Consider the following 20,535-nt stretch of genomic DNA (forward strand, 5'->3'; position numbering starts at 1 on the left):
GGAGGGAGTAATATGGATCATTGAGCAAAGAGAAAAAATTAACTAGATATTTAATTAATGGAAAATGATAACATGTGCCCTTGGGGCACATATTAAGAAATTTAAAATAGAAACAATTGTCTCAAAAGTTGTGCATTTGATTTTATTCAACTTTTAAAAGTCAAAATTTTGTTGTTTTCTATGAAAAGTTTCTAATTTTGAATTCCTTAACTTGTGCCCTAAGGGCACAAGATAACAAGACCCTTAATTAATACTTCCTCGTTCCCGTTATAACTGACTATGTTGACCAAGAGAAATACTTACTTAGAGGCAACCCTATATTTAAAAAGTTTAGGCACACTGACATAAATACTATTCTTTGTAAAGATAAAATGATTTAATGACGTTGAATGATGTGACAAATTTCTTTATCATTTAATTTTTGTCATTGTTGTGTGTGCCCAAATAATTTTATTTGTATTTGAGGTTATGTAAGTCTTTGACCAATTCATATAAATAAATAAAAATGTACAAGTGAAAGAGAGAGAGTAAAATATTCTTATCATGCATTAAACTATACACTTTTCTCATAAGAGTAAAGTAAACAAATATTGAATTGTAAGTGATGCAAGTATTATTAATTTAGATGATACATTTAAAACTAAAATGATTGAAAAGAGTCATGATTTAGAATTTTTTTTTTTTGCTGCAAACGAGTCTTTTATTTTGGGATGGATGAAGTAATACTTTTTTTTTTATTTGACAAAGGAGTAATAATTTGTAAGGGTTTACCTTTTTTAGAATTTTATTAATATTTATTTGAGATTTTTTTTCATATTATCAAAAATTTATAATATTTATTACATAGAGATAAATAGTTGAATTCAATTTTTTTGACTGAAAATAAATGTTTTTTTTGGCTACATTGACTGAAAATAAATGTGATGATATAGTCAAAAGTATATCACAAAAAGCGTAAAATAATTTCTTGAAAATATTGATTTCTTTGTTTATATACTTAATTAAAGGGATACTTAAAGAAATAAAATTTTATTTTAACTTATTTTTGTTATTAAAAAATTAAAATTAAAATGAATTTATCTAAATAAGACAAAATTATATTAAAAAATGTACTAGAAAAGAGACATAGAAGAAATGAGGTTTTTTGACTGAAAATAGACGTAATGAGATAATATACAGTCAAAAGTATAAATAATTTCATCAAATTATATATTTTTTTGTTGGTTTATGTATTAATTAAATTGTTTTTTTTAAAATAAAATATTATTCTTTATCATATTTTTTCATTAAAAAATGTACAATTAAAAATAAATTTAATGAAATTTATCTAAATAGTACACAAATAGTATTAAAAAATGCATCACAAAATATTTTTTATCCTCATAATTTAATGTAAATTTGACATTGCTCACCAGTGTTTGAATATTGCTAACAAACCATAGTTATACTTAAGAAACTGATACCTGGAAAAAGCAAATGGTGGTACTATTTTCAACATGTTATTTTGTGATTAAATAAAATCTATAATTCTGAATAAATTTAATGAAATTTATTTGAATAAAACAAAAATATATAAAAAAATGGACTAAAAATTACTCCTTCATCAATAAAAATTGATGTATTTTGTCTAATCCGAGCTAAATATTTATTATTTTAAACTAAATGTATGTATGTATATTGACCAAACTTTTTCATGTATTTATCCCTAAAAAATGTATATTGACCAAATTTTTCATGTATTTGTAGCCTATGTATGGAGTAGTGCTAGTACTTTTCTTCCAAAAATTTGAATAAAATGTAAATTTGACATTGTTCACCTTGAACTTTGTAACAAAACACAACCATGGTTAAAAAGCAACCAAAGTTGGACTTTGAAGCATCGAAAAGCAAAGAAGACTGTATGCTAAGTTAACTTTTTAAAGCCTAGGTAGATATCTCAATATTTTAATAATATTATTTATGATTATAGTATCAATATGATTTTGGCACTCTGACACAAGTCATCATTAACTCTATTGCATGTTCTCTCTTTTCTCTATCTATCTATCCCTTTCATTTCTCTTCTCCATAGTATGTATCTATATATAGTCCCATCTTTCCTCCATTTCTTATACTGTTCTCCATAAACCCACCTAATGTTCTGTGACATACACTGCCATCATAGTCCATAGCTGCCCAACCCCATCCATTTTCTGCTGTCCTTCCCTTCTTCTTAATACCTTTTTGTTTCTTTTTTCTTTTCTTTCACCCCCCCTTCTTCAAAATTCAAACAAGAGAACAAAATGGGTGAGAAAGATGATGAATTTAGTTTGGGTTTAAGCTTGAGTTTAGGATTTGGAGAATATGCAAATAACAACAACCAAACTCCTTTGAAGGTGACTCACATGCACAAGCCTCCTCAAACGGTTACAAACCAAAGGGTTTCCTTCAATAACTTGTTCCATTTTCATGGTATGTTTTTTCTCTCTCCTAAATTTCTATGTTTCCTTTCTCCTTAATTTTTTTTTTGTTCTGAAAAAACCCATTCTTGATTTCTCTTCATATTTTTTAGGGTAAATACTAGAACCCCATTTCTCATTTTTGGTTTTTTTTTTGGGTGAATGGTAAGGGGAAAAGCCCCTTCTCATTTTTGGTATAACCCTTGAATCATATAATGAAAAACATACCATTTTTTTTTATTTTTTATAAAAAAAACTATTTTTTACACTAAAAATAGATTTTTTAATCATAACTAAAAACCCATTTTCTTTGATGAGATGAATTCAAGTCATGAAAATGAAGAACACATTTTAATTTACTTTCTGATTTTTTATTTATTTATGAATTAAAACGGTTTTGTTACAAAAAAATAGCCTTAAATTTAGTTGATAATTACACGTTTACCACTAAAACACTCACATGCAAATCACGTGACAGATCTAAGCACAGAAACGAGGTCATTTCTCCGCGGAATAGACGGCAACACTCCACTACCATCCATGGCGGCGACGGCCGCCGCATTCGACGATGAAAACGGAGTTTCATCACCGAACAGCACCGTGTCAAGCATCAGTGGAAAGAGGAGCGAAAGAGAAGGAAACGGAGATGAAAACGACGCCGTCGAAAGGGGTTCATGTTCTCGCGGCGGCGGAAGTGATGATGATGACGGCGGAGGTTGCGGTGGTGACGGTGATTCGTCAAGGAAGAAGCTGAGGTTGTCGAAGGAACAGTCAATGTTATTGGAAGAAACTTTCAAGGAGCATAATACTCTGAATCCGGTGAGTTTGTTGTAGTGGTATTTCTGTAATTCAGTTTTATGTTAAGGGCTTATTTGGAATTTCATTACAGGATAAAAGGCTATATTTGGAAGTGTAAATTTGGTTGTTTTGACTTGTTCTTTTTTGTTTTTATTATTGTTTTGAGGTTATTCTGAGGTTGTCTTTTTTTTTTTTGGTTGAGTAATTAAGGTTGTCTTTCTTTATATAATCTTAAAATAATTATTTTAATTATTACTTTGATTTTGATTTTAATTATTATTATTATTATTGTTATTATTATCAGAAACAAAAGCAAGCATTGGCAAAGCAGTTGAATCTGAAGCCAAGACAAGTGGAGGTGTGGTTTCAAAACAGAAGAGCAAGGTGAGCTTTCTTCTTCTCAGGGGCATTACTGTCATTTTTGAATATTAATTTGGAATTAGTAAAATAAACATTGTTGTGATGTTGTGGCATTGTTTGTTGTGTCATGTGTGACTTTGTAAGCTTCTGTTGCATACCATACTATATACCCCACACTGTTTGGATCATATTAATTGGTTTTGTTTTTTACAAATTAAAATGTTAGCTATCACTAAAAAAAATTAAAATGTTAATATTACTCTTTGAAATAAATCTATGAGTGATCAATAACACAACTTAACTTTTATGAGGGAGTAAAAAATTAGGCATAAAAAAAATTTGAAGTTGTATTGTAACAAGTATGTGGCAACATGAGTATGTTAGGGCCCACCTACTACATGCACAAAAATGTAACAAGCATGTTATTATAATCTTTTGATGATGGATTGGGAAGGCAAAATTTGAAACCTTTCAATTTTAAGAGTTTACATACATTCATTAATTTCTCATGAGTTAAATTAGTTAATAGAAGAAATACTTTTAACATGTCATGTACAAACCAATGTATGTGGATTTGTTGTGTTATGTGTATGTGTTTCATGTGTGTTGTATTGTGTTCCATGCTGTTATGGAAGGAAAAAAAAAATGTGACATGAGTGCTTTGGTTCAATGATGCAGGACCAAGTTGAAGCAAACTGAAGTGGATTGTGAGTACTTGAAGAGATGCTGTGAGACTCTAACTGATGAGAATAGGAGGTTGCAAAAGGAAGTGCAAGAGCTTAGGGCATTGAAGTTATCTCCACAACTCTACATGCAAATGAACCCTCCCACCACTCTTACAATGTGCCCTTCGTGCGAGCGTGTCGCCGTGTCATCTGCATCGTCCTCATCAGCAGCTGCTGCTGCTCCTCCCTCTGCTTCAGCCAGCCCGTCAGGACCAAGTGTTCAACGGCCAACACCTGTCAACCCTTGGGCGGCAATGTCTATCCAAAATCGTTCCCGACCATGAGTATTCGCTCTAGATCCTAGTAGTAGGGTAATGTAGGCAGGGACATTTAGATGCTAGACAAATGTGTATGTTTGGATTCGCGGTGAGTTTGTAGCTTTTGTAGAATCATGGCAACTCGTAGTGTGATTTTGACAAACTCACCTTGATACCAAACATGCACAAAAATGAATCAATTTTACTTTGCACTTTACTTTAGTGTTGGTTTACTTTTAAGTCTAGCCTTTTCTTATTTTGGGCCTAGAGAACATGTTTTACTCAACTTTAGAGTGTGTAAAGTTTGGAAATGTTAAAGTAGGTTGTGTTTTCATATGCTGAATACTAGTTTTTAATTTATTAACCTTGAAAGGATGAAAAAGGAGAATCCGAATCTCTTAAATATATATTTCTTCATGGGATTTGTCATACCACTTGGTGAGAAAAGGTGGGATTTTGTGCAAGATTGAAGAGGGGGACAAATTAAGGGGATTCCCATGAGGGGATAGTTGTGGTCTCAATTAGAAATGATTTTGTCTATCTTTTGTTCTGATTCTTTTTCCTTTTGGTCTTTATACTTGAACATGGGGTTGAGTGATGAGTCATATTGTGTGGGACTCAACTTTGGCTTCATATGTCCTCCATGATACTCCTTAAAATGTGGATTTTTTTTACCATATAGTGAAGTGGTAAATGTGGTAACGCACTAGTGACAATGCTGCATCAATGTGTTTTTAAAGGTTTGGTATTAAAGGGAAAGAATATACAAAATAATAGTTACTACTAGTTAGCATGGTCCATATGCCCATGACTTTGATTTTTTGCTTGGGAATATTTGCCAATTCTGTCAATGTCAATCGTGAAGAACTTAAAGTATGTTTGGATTGACAATTTTGAACGCAGTGGAGAGAATATTTTTCATTTTCTAAATTAAGTAAAGGAAGCTATAAAATAATTCAAAAAATGAATCAAGTGTGATTGAAAATGATATATTGAGTCCAAAATTTAGGTTCCTAGCATACTTGTAGCAACGAGTTATTTAGGTTCCTAAATGCTAGGAACAATGACTTCATCTTCTAGGAATGGCTAAAATTTACGAACTTAAAACGAGTTATTTCTCTGTCTGAGGCCATGATGAATGAACACTTGAATGCTGTTCATCTTTAACTATACAACAAAACTTGTGGTTCATATAGTCACAAAATATAGTAATATAAAAGACTACAATGCAACGAGAAGATAACTTAACGGTGCAAATAAATGTATCGTAAAAGACTAACTCGAAAAAAATAAAACTTAAATGACCAATCCAAAATAAAGGTTAAACTTAAAGGACAATTACCTACTTAAAGACCTATTACCTACTACATCATTAATCATACTTGCTTATCTTTCTTAAAAACCCAGATTCCTACAAGTACAACTAAGTGCAAAGTAAAGAAATAACTGCTTTATCAAATAAATCAGATACCCACCATTACCATTTACAAAGTTACGACTTTTATACAACATTTTGAAATTTTATTCAAACAAGTGCTAACTTTTAAGTTACGTTACCATTCTAGATACATAAAATTGTCATGCCATCATATAATTGAATAATTTTCCCCCCTTATTGTCTACCTTTTCTAGCAATATTAGAAAAGAATGTAGTTGCCAGATGAAGAAAATAAGGGTGGCTCCAAACTTTGCAAATCAAAATGAAGTTTTTCATCTCTTCAGTACCAAATGTATCAACACAAGAGTTGGCAAATGACCCAACACACACCGCATCACATTTTATAAAAGTGTTAAATATGTTTGTGTACCTATAAATATTCAAACCCTTCATTTTAGTTCCCTAAAAAATTTCTTCGACTTTTAGTCCTAAAAAAGTTTTTCGTCCACATTTTTGGTCTCTTCTAAAAACTTTAAAACATGAATTTATTAGTGGTTAATTTACTCCATGACAACCGAAATCGCAAAATCCTTAACGCTACTGTGACCTCGACCGTTATTTAAAACCTTGCCCTTAGTATTTTTAGAAGTTGCTAACCCAAGTATGACTCCTTTTTACATTTTCGTTGGAGCTTGAAAAACATATACAGGGTAAGGTCTTTTCTCTAAGCATAAAAATGTCATGCAAATACTGCAGCAAACAATCTTTCTCTTTCTGCAAAATTTAAGCATTGCTACATTTCTCTGTGAAGGCAAGATTACTACATACTGAGTGATTTAACCTATAGGTAGGAGACTGACTGAGTCAATGATTTAACCTATAGGACTGAATGAGTGACCAAGTATGGTTATGCTAATTTTACTACATTTCTCAAGGTAGTTAGTTGGAGGAAAATGAGAAGTGTGATCAACGAATAGAGATAAGTAGCAACAAGGTGGGGAGAGATTGAGTCCATTGCTGTAAAGATCAATTCAGAGATGATGACTTTCTGTAAGGGTTATGTTGGAGTCTTGCTTGTTGCTGAAGATATGCTATAGGGCTGCTTACTTCAAATAGCAAGCTGTTTGCGTTGAGGTAAGCGATTTCATCGCAATCTGTTTGGAGATTGCTGGTTATGGTCGCATAATTTTGAAGTTGTTTTATCTACTTGTTCTAAAGGTTTCAAGAACACAAAGGAAAGTAAAATGCTTTAGCTTAGTACAAAAACATATATCAGGTTTAAGATTGAGACACCAGGCATCAAGAGCTCTAAAAAAACAGTTCTTATGGCATTTCGTGTTCGTGACTCCAAGGACACTCATGCGAGATTCCCAATATCTATTGAAGCATCATGTATCACACCTAGCAGGCTCTTGTAGGTAAACAATCTTTTACAATTTCCCTAAATTCCTTAGCGCTGTTCAATCTACCTTAGCAAACTATCATTTCACTTGTGAAATAAGCTATGCATAAAAATTATTTATAATTAATACAGTTCCATACTCCAATTTCTAGCTGAAGTTGTTTCAGTGAACACAAAGCATGCAAGGAAGTCCAAGTTTACACTGATATTACATATAACAAACCACTTTGACTCTTTTCTCCTAATGCATGAAATGGTAAAAGCAAGACAAATAGTTCTTCCAAAATAAAAACTCAATAGCTAAATGCATTTCAAGATAGGAAAGGCAAAGGAAAACTTGACGATGCACGTGCCTTAAGTTTCTATAGGTGGAATGCAGGGAATTCAAGTTACAGTGATCACTAACTATAAAACTCAAATTATCAGAACTTTACCATCATCCGAGCAAATCTGTATCCGAACAGAAATGGAAACTATCTTGAAAGGTCCATGCTCCATATTCCTTAGGATCTGCATTCAGAATCTTGAAACCAGGTTTTATTGCTTACAAGTAAAGCCATAATACAACAAAATTAGTCATCAATGAATCAGCACACTCAAAAGTTATGCAATCTCGATGCTAAAGAGGAGAGCGCCTTCTTAGATGAACCATTTTCACTTGTTGAAACAGCAGCACCAACACTCAATTCCTTGATTCTCTTTTGTATTTCCAAGCTTTCATCACCTTCCATGATTCTCCTTACACAGTTAGCAACTTCTTCTCTTTTCACTATCCCACTTTCATCATCAATCTTCGGCCTCACAGCCACCTTGAGCTCATCTGTCAATAATTTTGCATTCATCCTTTGTTCTGCAAATAGAGGCCACGCAATCATAGGAACACCATTAACCACACTCTCCAAAATTGAACCCCAACCACAATGACTCAAAAAACCACCAATTGAACCATGACCAAGAATCTCAACTTGTGGTGCCCATGATGGAACAACCAATCCATTTTCTCTGTTTCTTTCCAAGAAACCATTTGGTAAATACTCTAACGGATCATCTTTTGCTCCAACAAAATAAGCAGAGTTAACAGCTTTACTTGGAACTCTCACAACCCACAAGAATTTCTTGCCACTCAATTCTAATCCAAATGCTAACTCATTGAGTTGTTCATGAGAAACTGTTCCACCACTCCCAAAACATACATAAAGAACAGAACCTGGTGGTTGATTTTCCAACCACCTTAAACACATTGAATTAATGTTATCTTCACAATTAGACTCATTTCTGTTAAGGGGTCCCACTGGATAAAAACAAGGTTTCTTTTTTTCTTGAAGAAGCCTTATAACCTCAGGTTCCAAATCATTGAAAGTGTTTATGATAAGACCATCAACTAATGAGAATTTCTGACATACATCAAGAAATGATTTGTACTCTAAACTTGATCTTTCACATAGAAGTGGATCAGGAATATCTTTGATATGGTAAGGGACTATACTACCTGGAACATTCACAGTTTCATAAGCCGACTCTAAGAACTCTATTTCCGAGGAAATAGAGTCGTTGAGAATCGGAAGAGTGAGACAAAACGATGTTGGAACAGCTCCTGAGGCATAGAAAAGATAAGAAGACAAGTTGAACTGTTTAGCAACTTCATATGCATCTGTTGAAAATATACTAAAGATTAAAGAAACAAGGTTAGTTTTGGAAATGAGTGATTTGACTTCTTGTTGTAGAAATGGAATAGAATGTTTGACAATGAGTTTCATTTGTGCTGCTGGATCATGGCTTTGTTGAATGTTTTTTACTTGAGGAAGAAGAATGAAGTCTATGTTTGGTGGAAGATTGTTCAAGACTTGTTGCATTGAAGGAGTAAGAGGACCAAGTGTTGGAATGATGAATGTGACAATGAATTCATTGTGGCTATGAAGTAATTGTTTGGCAAATTCAACTTGTGGAATTAAATGGCTAAGTCCAGGGGAAGGAACCATAGCAATACATGGTTTTTTATTCATCATGTGCATAAAGTTGAGATAAGTGATTATAGAAAAAGAAAGATAATTTGTGAGATGTGTGTATTTGATTTGTTGTAGATGGTTTTATAAAGAAACAAGTGAGTGTTGCTTATTTTCTTGCCCTTTAAGGAACGCAATTGACTTTGGTTTATATATTTAAGAGTGACAGTTACACCGACCTCTTACTTGTACATCAATTATGCAACGTTATCTTTTCGAGCAATGATATTTGAATAACTATTTGGTACAATCTTTTTGATAACCTTCCTTCTCTTTCTTTTGATTGGTCAAAAACAATGGAGAGAGAAAAATGAAGAGAGAAAGTAAGAATATAATGTGAGTATGAGAGAGAAAGTTGTCTAAAAGTTATCACAAAATGGTTGTAAAAAAATATCATTTCTCTATCTTTTCATTTTTCAAGCATTGAATGTACATAATGTATGAACCAAAAGTTAGGTGTTGAGACTTTTAAGATCAATTAGATCAAAATGATAAATGTGGGGAATGTTAAAATGTTAATTGTGAGGAACAAATTTTCTCATGTCTAATTTTTTAAAAAAATAGCCAAGAGAGCAATATATGAGATGATCAAGATCTCTTTTAGTTTAATCAAGGTTCCGCCTTGAGCATTCAGTAGCATTAAAACTCTTAGAAAAACTTGACGTCCAATTGAAGCCCAAAATGCTTGAGTGATTAGTTTCTACATTTGCTTGCGGAGGATATATGATTTACACAAAAATAAATAAATAAAAGGAAATAAAAATTAAGTATTGAAAATTGTTTCAATTTATTTTTAAAAAAATTAAAAATAGATTTTTCTTAATAAATATTTATTATTTGTGGAATTTGAATATGTACCTTAAAACACATCTTAACCTGACCTTAATTATAATAAAATTCAAGGTTAAAATGTTTTTGGTACTCTAAAAAAAAAAAGTTTTTGATCCCTGTGAATTTTGGTTTTATCCTTATAAATTTACTTGTTTAGATTATAACCATTTCATTCTAGATTTTTTTTTTATTGGCTACAAATCATTCTAGATTCTTTAATTTTGGTTTTTATGGAATCCGACAATGCAAAAGCACTCATGTGACATCTATCTACTCCTATTAATGTCTACCAATTTTTCTTATATGTGACATCTATCTTATCTACTACTCTTTATTATATTCTAAATTTTTCCAAAAAAAAATATTCAATATATATATTTTTTTTACGGGAATCATTCAATATATATGTTTATTTAATAGGGGTGGACTTAAATTATTTGAAAAGCCCCTAAAAAAAATTTATTTGAAAAAAAAAATACAAATTCTTAGGTAGGAAAAACATTTTTTTCGGGAAAATTGAAGCTGAAGGAAAAGAAAAGCAAAACGTTTTCTCGGGAAAATTAGAGCTGAAGCAAAAGCTGCAAAGAAAATCACTCTGATTTGTATGGCAGGATCAGAAGGATTCGTTGAAGCTGATAACGCAGAAGCCATCATTACAAGAATTGAACACAAAACACGCAAGATCGAAACCTTGCTCAAACAGTATGTAACATTCCTTACTCTCTCTCACTCTCAATTTCATTTTTTGTGATGAATCAAATGCTGAATTTTTATCAATTTTTGTTAATTTTTATGCAATTTTAGATATAAACCAGTGGAAGCCCTTAAAACTGCACTTGAAGGAACCTATGCCATGACTAGTGATGAACGTTGCAAGGTTTTTTCCTTAGCCCCTTTTACTATTTTTATGCATTTTTCCATAAAAATTTAAACTTTATTACTATTTTGTGCTTTTATTTCATTTGGGTTGTTAGAATTGAATTAACTTTTGTTTCTTACTTTAGAGCCAATACTTCTAATCGAAGACGTGCTTGGTGCTTGGTGCCACATTTCAGGTGTCTGACACCGACATATGTGATCACATTCAATTATGTCATCTGTTTTTTTTCTTTTTCTAATAGATATTGGTGTTAGTGTCATTGTTGTGTCCAATGTTCGTGTTTGTGTCTGTGTTGCATATTTTAGAGTTTTGTACAATTGGAGTTTCCAAATGACTTTAAGATGATAACTTAGGGCCTGTTTGAATTGGTTTATTTGAGCTTATATACTGACATATGTTTTGTGACACTGCTTAGGAGAACTTAAGAAACAGCTTATGACAGCTCTTTTCAGCTTATTTTCACAAGTTTTTCAAGATAGCTTATGAAAACAACTTATAGCTAAAATATATTAACTTTATTTTATCTTTTGCTATACAAATGGCTTTTACATAAGTGTTTATCATGATAAACGTTTGTGCTATAAGATGCAAATATAGTTGTTTATCCAAACAGTGCCTTATTGATGTTGAAGAAACAATTTTTTTAACTTTAGTTGCAATCTGAAGATTTCTAATTTGTTGAATTCACAGTATATTTCTCATGTATATATTTTTTTTCTTTCAATTTTGGCAGTCAGCACATTGGATTGTTGTGCATAGAGCAATAATGGCTATAAAAGATGTGGATGGGATGCTTTCTTCCTTGGATCCGGAATACTATGATATCCTAATGAAGTGAGTGGTGAAATATTTGTTTGAGCTCATTTTTACATGTGTGTTTTCTTATTTTTTTCGGATACTAATTTGCTAGGATGATGGTAAAGTTCTGATAAACTGAGGTTTATAGTTAGTGAGCATTACTTGGATTCCCTGCATTCCATCTATAGAAACTTAGGGCACATGCATCGTCAACTTTGCCTTTCCTATCTTGACCTGCATTTAGATATTGAATTTTCAATTGGGAAGAACAACTTTAAACAATTTCGATGAGCTTATCAGAATGCAAAAACTGTTTGTCTTGCTTTTGCCATCTCATTCATTAGGAGGATAGAGGTGTGTTATATGTAATATCACTGCAAACTTGGACCTCCTGGCATGCTTTGTGATGCACTGAAACAGCTACACCTAGAAATTGGAATATGGAACTTTATTATTTAATATTAATTTGTATTTATAGTTATTTCACAAGCGGAATGATAGTTTGATGGCAAACTCATAACATAAGTATGATTTATGAACAGCACTAAGGAGTATTTAAATAAGTTGGGAATTTATCGGATTACCAAGTTAGGAAGAAAAGAACAGTATCTTATCTTTTTCCGCTGTAGCAATTCTGTTTTTGACCTTTTCTGGTTCTGTAATATCTATGGTATGTCTTTGTCCAAATTTTTGAGTAGCCTTCTTAGGTTCATAGGTTCACACAAAATGATATTTTATATAATTTTGGTAGGTGAATATTTCCAGGAATTTGATTGGGTTATTGTGCATAATTAAAGTAATTATTACAGTCCTATTAGGATACTGAATAGGGAAGTTATAGAAGCTTGTTCTTCCTGTCAAGTTCAAGGGTTCCTACAAGAGCCTGCTAGTTGTGAAACGAGATGCAGATTATATTTTGCTTATGTACATTATTCACATGAAGCTGCGTACCAAGTCACTGGTCTCCACGCTAAGAGTTACTAGGCATCACTCATGTGTGTGCATAGAGACACAACCACAGAATTCCTTAAGAGTGAGTGTCTCAATCAGATCTGAAATATTTATTCTACAAATCTAGAACATTTTACCGTCCTTTTGTTATTGGAACCTTTATAACCAGTAGAGGAAACAGCACTATCGGCCATATCCTGCAATCTCCAAACAACTTACTATAAAATTGCCTTGTTACCTCAACACAAAAAAGCAGTGGCTGTTTGCTGCAGGATATTTGAAGTGTACAGTAAAATAATACAGAGAAAATGCTTTTCAATGTGGCATTCGCATTTTCCAACCCAATACAGAGTAAATGGGGAAATACTTCCATGACATTGCTTGGGTGCCATTGGTGCCATTGATGCAATCCTGGCCGTTGATGTGTGTTGATGGGTGTGGGGATGTGTGTGTGTGTGGTGGAGAATCGGAGATGGCACCAATGGCACCAATGGCACACAACTATGGCACCAAAGTGGAACCCGAGTAAATGCCCAAACCACCTAGGAACACTCTCCCCAACTCTCACTATTGGGTGAAATCAATGTGGATCCTACACTTTGGAAATGGGTCCCACATAAAGTGGTGGGACCCACATGGATTCCACCAATAAAATGAGTGAGTGTTAGAGAGTGTTCCTAGCACTCTACTTAAATTTCTTGAAGGTGACTTCTTTCCTGATAACTTAGGACTCTTCGGGTCGTGATTCTCATGATACTTAATTGCTTCGCATTTATGCCCAGTTCACAAAGTTGGTTGCTTAAAAAATGAACAAATACTCTATTCAATATATATACTGTGGCCTACACAATGGTGTTACACTGTAAAAAGGACAGACCTTGCTGACTTGTGTTATCTTGCCTTGATAGAGAAAATACTTCCCAAGTGGCAATGCTTAAATTGTGTGAAGGAGAAATCTTAACAGATAACTCCAAACTGTTTGCTGCAGTATTTTCATGACATATATATATATATATATATATATATATATATATATATATATATATATATATATATATATATATATGCATGCATATGTCTTCGCCCTGTGTGTTTTTCATGTTCCAAGGAGAATGTAAAGAGGAGTCTTACTTGGTTAGAAACTTCTATAAAGATAAAAGAAATAATCTTTTGTTCAAGACTTGTGCTGAGTGTTGAGAAGATAGAATAAGATAATGGTTTAAACCATTACAAATTCGAATTATTTTCTAGAATGCATACTTATCCCTACTTATAAGATACATGCATACATTCGACTGCAGATCATTCTTATGAAGTTGCGTATAGTACTAGCGACTTTTGATTTAAATTTTCAAATATAGACTTTATATCTCTAGTATAATATTAAATGTGATGGACCGGTGTGACAAATTTTACATTGTGTCATTGCCAGTTCTTATCGCAGTGTTGAAACATTGGTACTGAAGTGATGAAAAATTTGTTTGAAATTTATGTATCTAAAATGGTAACTTTAATTAAATGCTACGATATGTTTGAATTTTTTTTCTTCCAAAATGTTATATAATAGTCGTAATTCTGTGTAAATGATGGGTCTCTGGTTTATTTGATATAGCAGTGTTCTCTTTACCTTTTATTTATTCTTGTGGAAATCTAATTTTTTTAACAAATTTAAGTGTGTATGATTAATGATATAGTCGATAAGTTATGGTCACTATTGTAATCTATTATATTTCCATCTCTTTTATTTTCCCTAAGAGGTTTTTATTCTCCATACACAGGTATTTATATAGAGGCTTATCTACGGGAGATCGTCCAACATGTGACCAATGTCTTCGGATTCATGAAAAATTGACAGAGAGAGCAGGCCACGGTTGCATTCTACGTTTCTTGACTGATACTGTAAATACTGTTTGATTTCTTATTCTTTCCTTTTGATGTTTTGAGTTACCTTATTTGTTTGCATGACTACAACAATCAATGTACTGAGATACTGAGGAAATATATTTTTGGTATCATTTGGTTTGACGTCGAGTGGAGACCCTAAGAATTGATTTTATCTGTCAAAAATGATTTTATTTGTCAAAAATGATTATGGTAAAAGTTCAGATGATTGGTTACTGGCAAGTAAGATAAGTTTTGCCTCTAAATCTCTGTTTGACTATTGATGATAAAAGGTGGCTTTAGCTCAGGTTCAATTTTAGTTTTGCCTAATTAATTTTTTTCAATGTTAATTTTGATAAAAACTTAAACACAATTTTAAATGTGATCCATTCAGCCAAATGGAATGTGATGTGCTTGATCTGTGATGTGTACACAAATTGCTCTCCCACACAATTACCTTAATACCCCCAACTGCCGTTAGCCACCCAACTGCAGTTGGCTCATGTCCCAGCTGCACTTAACTGCAGTTGGAGCCTGACAGCATATTTTTAATTGAGTTCTAACTGCAGTTGAGAAGATTCTGAAGGGAATTGTAGCCACAAATAGAAATATCCCCATACTTAGATAGCTTGAGTTGTTCATTCTCTTCTCCGTTTTGAGACTGTTTGGAAGAGTGGTAGGTCGAATACTCCTCTTCGCGCTGATGATTTATTTATAATGATGAATTCATGTTTTGGTGGTCATTAATATTGACTATAGAGAAAAGAGATATTTAATGAGCAATAATATTGAAATTATGAGGAACATGCATGCATAACAGAAACAAACAAACTCCATGGTCTCCATCAACATATGACTGACTTGGATTACAGACTCAGGTCAATAGCAGCCACTGAAGTATTGGGCTGTTTGTTGTTATCCGGCAAGTGTTAGATTAATCAACTAATGAAAATGCGATAATAGTTGAAATGTCTACATGAATCGATGGGTGGTTGTTTGAATCTGGGTGTTTGAGTCAGTCTCCAAATGCAGTTAAGTGCAGCTGGGACATGAAGATTAAAGAGCATTTTCCTAGTGATTGTGACTCTATCTTTTTCTTTTGGTCCATACATTTATAATTTTTATATGAACCATAGAAACAAAAATATATACGCAAGAGCTTACGTTACCTATTCAAATAGAAATCAGTGTAACCATCAAGTATAGACCAATTATTATGTCAATCTCATTCCTCAGGAAAGAAAAAACCAAAACTCACTTGTTATAAAAACCATCTTTAACAAATTAAATACTCATCTCACAAATTCTCTCTTCTATAATCACTTATCTCAACTTCTATACACATCATGAATAAAAAAACATACATTGCTATGGTTCCTTCCCCTGGACTTAGCCATTTAATTCCACAAGTTGAATTTGCCAAACAATTACTCCAACAACACAATGAATTCATTGTCACATTCCTCATTCCAACACTTGGTCCTCTCACTCCTTCAATGCAACAAGTCTTGAACACTCTTCCACCAAACATAGAATTCATTCTTCTTCCTCAAGTAAAACACCTTCCAGAGATTAATCTTGAACCTGCAACACAAATGAAACTCATTGTGAAACATTCTATTCCATTTCTACAAGAAGAAGTAAAATCACTCATTTCCAAAACTAACCTTGTTTCTTTAATCTTCGGTCTATTCTCAACCGATGCACATGAAGTTGCCATACAATTCAACTTATCTTCTTACCTTTTCTATGCCTCAGGTGCTCTTTCATTCTCATTCTTTCTCACTCTTCCGAATCTCGACGACTCTGTTTCCTCTGAAGTAGAGTTTTTAGAATCGGCTTATGAAACTGTGAATATTCCAGGTTGTGTCATCCCATTTCATATCAAAGATATTCCAGAAATAATTCTTTGTGAAAGATCAAATGTAAATTACAAAACATTTCTTGAAGTTTGTCAAAAACTCTCATTAGTTGATGGTTTTATAATCAGCACTTTCACTGATTTGGAGCCAGATATTATAAGGGTTCTTCAAGAAAAAGTGAAACCTTGTGTTTATCCAGTGGGACCCATTATTAGAAATGAGTCTAATTGTGAAGATAACATTAATTCAATGTGTTTAAGGTGGTTGGAAAATCAACCACCAAGTTCTGTTCTTTATGTATGTTTTGGGAGTGGTGGAACAGTTTCTCATGAACAACTCAATGAGTTAGCATTTGGATTAGAATTGAGTGGCAAGAAATTCTTGTGGGTTGTGAGAGTTCCAAGTAAAGCTGTTAACTCTGCTTATTTTGTTGGAGCAAAAGATGATCCGTTAGAGTATTTACCAAATGGTTTCTTGGAAAGAAACAGAGAAAATGGATTGGTTGTTCCATCATGGGCACCACAAGTTGAGATTCTTGGTCATGGTTCAATTGGTGGTTTTTTGAGTCATTGTGGTTGGGGTTCAACTTTGGAGAGTGTGGTTAATGGTGTTCCTATGATTGCATGGCCTCTATTTGCAGAACAAAGATTGAATGCTAGATTATTGACAGATGTGCTCAAAGTGGCTGTGAGGCCAAAGGTTGATGATGAAAGTGGGATAGTGAAAAGAGAGGAAGTTGCTAAATGTGTGAAGAGAATCATGGAAGGTGATGAAAGCTTGGAGATACAAAAGAGAATCAAAGAATTGAGTGATGGTGCTGCTGTTGCAACAAGTGAACACGGTTCATCTAGGAAGGCACTCTCTTCTTTAGCATTGAAATTACATAACTTTTGAATGGCATGTGTATACATTTTTGTCTTGTGCATGTTTGCATGGTTCTTACAGTAAGCTTTCTACTTGTAAATCAATGATTTATACAAATAAGCTATTTTCATCACTGTGCTGATGATTAATAAACCGTGCTCCATTTTGTAAAGCAGGTTGAATATCCCCTGAAAAGGTATATCAACAGATATTAGAGTAGCAAGATACTATCAACTTCCAACTTGATTGACAGTAGTAAAACTATCAACTTTCAATAGAAAACTTCATGGTCATCAATTAAAACAAACATGTACTTTTATTTATTTTTATTAAATTTATGTTGTTTCATTCTGTAGCACTTATAGAATCTCCAATAAAAATTGCATACCGGTTTCTTAACAATATACTTATATTTTAGAGTGTCAAGTGTGATTTTGAGTTCCATAGATTTAATCAAAATTGCATATTTAAGGAACTTAAAAAGGAGTTCTATAGGATTCACATATTAATTTTTTGTACCAATGATCTTACCAAAAAACCACTTTCAAGAGATGAAAATAACCATATCCACCTGTTGCTCAACGTCCACTGATTTTCAAGAAAAAAAATGAGATCATTACGCAATTTCCAAATGAACCACACGAAAGAATGGCAAACCAGGACCAATCCTAACCTAGTCCTTCCCCTACCCTAGACCCTAAAATAAACAGTAAACAAACTCGCCAGATCTCGGGATAACACCAACCGCTAACCAACCCACCTATGAACTCGTTAAGAAACCTTGGAGGCTAAATCACAAGTGACAAAAAGATGATTAGTAGACTCCACTGTAACTTCACATAACACAGGAGGTACCACTCAGATCAATGATAGCCCTCCACGTAAAATGGTTCTCTTGAGTTGGAACCCTATCTTGGAGTAACTTCCATGAGAAGGCAATAACCTTGTAGGTTACACAACATAATTTAAGGTGCTGTAACTGATTTGTAAAACAGGTCGGATCAGTGTTACTTGATATATGTGAGAGATGCAACCAGTTTTCACAAACCATGAACAGCCCTAGGCACGCGGAGGAACTGATTTTACCACTTATTTACTTACATTTGCAGTCGATATGTGCTTAGCAGAATATTGGTTTATCAAGTTTTGTGAATTTTATGTAATTTTTCTTTTGAAATGTTAACTTGGAAGTGGTGATTGCCTTCTACACCCTTACCCCTTCCAAAATGAGTCTCATCTTCAAATTTGTATAATAAAAGAGTGAGTGTTGGGAACTTGAGGACTTTTGCCATATCATTTTAGGTTTAAACTCTATCTTTAAAATATTGTTGTGATCTTGCAAAATTTTATTTGTTTAAGACATTCAAGTTTGTATTAAAAATTTGATAATTATAATTTGTTTATGTATATCTATCAATCAATGTTTGTTTATGTAGCCTCCAATCTCTAATAGATAGATATACATTTTACCTTCATTTTGTTAAACATCCCGTCAGGCTCGCTCGTTTTTATGTTTATTTCACACTGTTGGATTGGATCCAGAGTTGTATGTAAAGTTGTGTACTGCTTCAGCTTGATTAAAAAATTATAAACACACTCTGCATCATATATCCCGCGATCCAATTTACATTTTTTGCTGTTGTTGAGGGAAACATATTTTTCTTACCATTTTCTTTTCTTCACTTTAATTTATTCCCTAATTGGACTCAAAACGAATTATTCGATCACGAGTGTTGCTCTTTTGATCTCTTAATTGCTTTTAACATTCAGGAGTTATCTTCCAAAACCTTTGAAAACACGAAAAAATGTTGTTCAACAGTCATCCCAACGCGCATTTTTGGGGCCAAAATAGAAATGCTAGCTCTTGATCAAAGCAAAATCCAGTTTCTTATATTTTGTTCTTGTTTGGACCATAGTCACCAGATTCGCAATTCGTTCGGTACGTGATACGGGTACGCGGTTCGCAATCTACCAAGTATTCGGTACGTCAAGGGGTATACAGAGTCGGTACGCTCGGGTTCGTAATATACGTATGTTATACTAATAATTATACTATCAACAATTTTTTTATTTAATTAAACAATGAAATTACAAATTAATGTATTAAACAATAAAAAGAAATAGAAATGACTATCTATTTTTTAATTTTATTTTACTTTCCCAAGGTAAAGATCACGTGAAGAGAGTTTTTCCTTTACCAAAGCATTTGAAAGTGTGCTGTGTAGACACTTTTTAATTCTTTTTCTCATCATTAATTGCTATAATGACCTTTCTTCTATCACTCTATGGACCGCATCATCTTCCTGACTCAAAAAGCGTACTTTCCACCGTTTGTTCTGCCATGGCTTCCATCTTTACACCGGTTCGCCATTTAGGAGAATTAAACAATGAATTTTGATGAATTGGTACGTGAAAGTACCGCGAATCGGTACGGACGAACTGATTCGCGGTTCTCCTGGGAGGAGAGCGAATTATGTGACTCTGGTTTGGACGACATTGTTATCAGAATTAAAGTTTTTTGGTTGTAATTAACATTCAACATTTTGATTAAACAATCGAGATATATAAAAAGAGTGATGAGATGAAGAGAAGTGATGAAGATGTGTATGCATGTCTTGCTGTTCATAGCCAAGTGATCAAAATCAAGGAAGAAATTGAGAAAATCAAATATCCATTTTGGAGGCAGAGTTATACATAAGCTTGAATTCCATTTGAACATTTTGCCTTGATATAACCTATTCAAGGAAACCATGTATATTTATGCCACACGCACGAAGGAAATAAAAAAACAAATAAAATAAAGTAATGGAATAAATCAAGTCAAATCAAATATTTTTTTACATTGGAAATGAAATAAGGAAGAATCTTTTCTTATTTATTTATTTTTTAAAATAATCTTTAATATGACTCCTCTTTTGAAGCCGACATTTGAAAACACGTGTGGCTACTAAATGTGTATTGTACGATTTCCTACCAAAACAACCACACGCAAAAATCGGGTAGTTTTAAACAAGGGTTAATTATGTTTCTAGTCCCTATAAAATAGCGACCTTGTAAGTTTAGCCCCTACTTAATTTTAATAGCATTTTTAGTCCCTATAAAAAAAA

At 33.0% G+C, this 20,535-nt stretch overlaps 2 protein-coding genes and 2 pseudogenes across 4 annotated transcripts; 3 read left to right on the forward strand and 1 right to left on the reverse strand.

The window, feature by feature from the left end:
* The first annotated feature begins 1,769 nt into the window (after positions 1-1,769).
* On the forward strand, positions 1,770-4,912 carry HAT3 (homeobox-leucine zipper protein 3). Its single transcript, XM_085731491.1, has 4 exons — positions 1,770-2,451; positions 2,917-3,257; positions 3,541-3,620; positions 4,275-4,912. Exons 1-4 carry the CDS (start codon positions 2,283-2,285, stop codon positions 4,603-4,605), a joined length of 921 nt encoding a protein of 306 aa, XP_085587617.1. The 5' UTR covers positions 1,770-2,282; the 3' UTR covers positions 4,606-4,912.
* A 2,528-nt stretch (positions 4,913-7,440) lies between these two features.
* LOC146896300 (hydroquinone glucosyltransferase pseudogene) lies at positions 7,441-9,478 on the reverse strand (annotated as a pseudogene). The gene has a single exon (XR_015021124.1). The product of XR_015021124.1 is annotated as a hydroquinone glucosyltransferase pseudogene (transcript).
* A 1,017-nt stretch (positions 9,479-10,495) lies between these two features.
* On the forward strand, positions 10,496-17,581 carry LOC146896301 (actin-related protein 2/3 complex subunit 5A-like). The gene is made up of 4 exons (XM_085733914.1): positions 10,496-10,894; positions 10,997-11,069; positions 11,806-11,906; positions 14,600-17,581. The coding sequence occupies exons 1-4, from the start codon at positions 10,797-10,799 to the stop codon at positions 14,733-14,735; spliced, it is 408 nt and encodes a 135-aa protein (XP_085590040.1). The 5' UTR covers positions 10,496-10,796; the 3' UTR covers positions 14,736-17,581.
* On the forward strand, positions 15,997-17,581 carry LOC146896302 (hydroquinone glucosyltransferase pseudogene; annotated as a pseudogene). Its single transcript, XR_015022067.1, has one exon. The product of XR_015022067.1 is annotated as a hydroquinone glucosyltransferase pseudogene (transcript).
* Positions 17,582-20,535: the final 2,954 nt, after the last annotated feature.

Source organism: Medicago sativa, chromosome 8 (assembly GCF_051527215.1).
Source record: "Medicago sativa cultivar Bolivia chromosome 8, Bolivia_mono, whole genome shotgun sequence".
Taxonomy (NCBI): Eukaryota; Viridiplantae; Streptophyta; class Magnoliopsida; order Fabales; family Fabaceae; genus Medicago; species Medicago sativa.

Excerpts from the sequence above, each read along its gene's own strand:
- LOC146896301 (XM_085733914.1), top strand. The coding sequence starts at position 10,797 with ATGGCAGGATCAGAAGGATTCGTTGAAGCTGATAACGCAGAAGCCATC. Across the intron at positions 11,070-11,805 it reads CTAGTGATGAACGTTGCAAG|TCAGCACATTGGATTGTTGT; the intron begins GTTTTTTCCTTA and ends CAATTTTGGCAG. Across the intron at positions 11,907-14,599 it reads TACTATGATATCCTAATGAA|GTATTTATATAGAGGCTTAT; the intron begins GTGAGTGGTGAA and ends CTCCATACACAG.
- HAT3 (XM_085731491.1), top strand. The coding sequence starts at position 2,283 with ATGGGTGAGAAAGATGATGAATTTAGTTTGGGTTTAAGCTTGAGTTTA. Across the intron at positions 2,452-2,916 it reads TAACTTGTTCCATTTTCATG|ATCTAAGCACAGAAACGAGG; the intron begins GTATGTTTTTTC and ends ATCACGTGACAG. Across the intron at positions 3,258-3,540 it reads AGCATAATACTCTGAATCCG|AAACAAAAGCAAGCATTGGC; the intron begins GTGAGTTTGTTG and ends TATTATTATCAG.